Source organism: Trichinella spiralis (assembly GCF_000181795.1).
Source record: "Trichinella spiralis strain ISS 195 chromosome Unknown Scfld729, whole genome shotgun sequence".
NCBI classification, from domain to species: Eukaryota; Metazoa; Nematoda; class Enoplea; order Trichinellida; family Trichinellidae; genus Trichinella; species Trichinella spiralis.
This window is the reverse complement of record NW_003527668.1, coordinates 1-1233: the sequence shown is the minus strand read 5'-3', so window position 1 is coordinate 1233 and position 1233 is coordinate 1. Positions and strand designations below refer to the sequence as shown.

The window sequence follows — 1233 nt, the reverse complement described above, 5'->3', positions numbered from 1 at the left end:
AATTAACATGAGTTGAAGAAGAAGATGCTGTCTATCAAATAAATATTAATGTAATAATTATAAATATGTCGCAGCAGACGGGATGGTGGGAAAGTTTGATGTTGCCAAAAGGAAACATTGGCGCTTGGCATGAATAAAAATAAAGTATTCCACACCAAATCCTCTTTGAGTATAAGTACAGCTCGAGGTTGTTTTTTGGTCACAGCTAACATTAATGGTGAGATCTACATCTCTGTTCTAACAACTGACACATTCATTTGTTCCATCTTTCTCATTATTTGGTTGTTGTTGGAGACAGCTGTATCCAAGTTTCGGTCAACTTTGACCAAATGATGCAAGGCCTGTTTACAGCTGTCAGCTCAGTTGTCTCAGTTCCCATTTAGACTACAGCCCTACTGCCATTCTGTAAAGTTGTCGTTATTTGAGTTGGTGATGGCTTCGAGATTTCTCACGTTGGAAAACGCTATAGACTATTTAGAGACCTTACCCCCAGAAGACCAAATCAATGCAGAAGTTTGTCAGTTACCACCCTGTGAAGATGGCAACCTGACTGATGAGGAGCATATTGAGGAAGACGATTTAGATGAAGTGATGCCACTAGATGTCTGTGGTGGGGTAGACGTTACCGTGGATAGCGATCGAATTGTGAATGAAGACGACGTGACGACGAATAAAGGCTACGGGTACAATTCGAAATGCCAGAATACGCAACTGCCCCTTATGAAGCCGGAAGTAATAATGAAAAAATGCCGAGGATATTTCGAACATGCATGTGATGGAGAAATGTATGTGTGCCGATGGAATGACAACGCTGCAGTAACTATTGCATCCAATTATCATACACATTTTCTGGTTAAAACTGTAAAAGGATATTCGAAAGCTGAAAAAAAAACATGTCCATATAACAGAACCCAAACATCCATACGGCAGTAACAACAAATATATGGGGCGGTGTGAATGTGGATGGACAAAGTGTTATCCTAGTTATCCGACCGAAATTTCAGAATCCAAGAAAAATGGGTGGGTGGGAAATTTTAATTTTCCACCATGCGGTTGGAATATGGGCCGGTAAGTGGCCAGCCTTTGAAAAATTGGCACCATGGAAGCTGCCATACAGCAAACCAAATGGAACCGGGTCTGATCACAATTTTACCAGTTCCCGCCCGGGGAAAATCCACCCATCCCAATTTTTATTGCACGCCGAAGGGCCATTTCCGTAAAGATACCCACCCC

At 41.8% G+C, this 1233-nt stretch overlaps 1 protein-coding gene across 1 annotated transcript; it reads left to right on the top strand.

Annotated features, from left to right (window-relative positions):
* Positions 1-432: 432 nt before the first annotated feature.
* Positions 433-1220, top strand: Tsp_15620 (piggyBac transposable element-derived protein 3). The gene is made up of 2 exons (XM_003370453.1): positions 433-852; positions 909-1220. Exons 1-2 carry the CDS (start codon positions 433-435, stop codon positions 1218-1220), a joined length of 732 nt encoding a protein of 243 aa, XP_003370501.1.
* The last annotated feature ends 13 nt before the right edge of the window (positions 1221-1233 follow it).

Coding starts and splice junctions, on each gene's coding strand:
- Tsp_15620 (XM_003370453.1), top strand. CDS start 433: ATGGCTTCGAGATTTCTCACGTTGGAAAACGCTATAGACTATTTAGAG. Junction 853..908: donor ATTATCATACACATTTTCTG/GTTAAAACTGTA, acceptor TCCATATAACAG/AACCCAAACATCCATACGGC.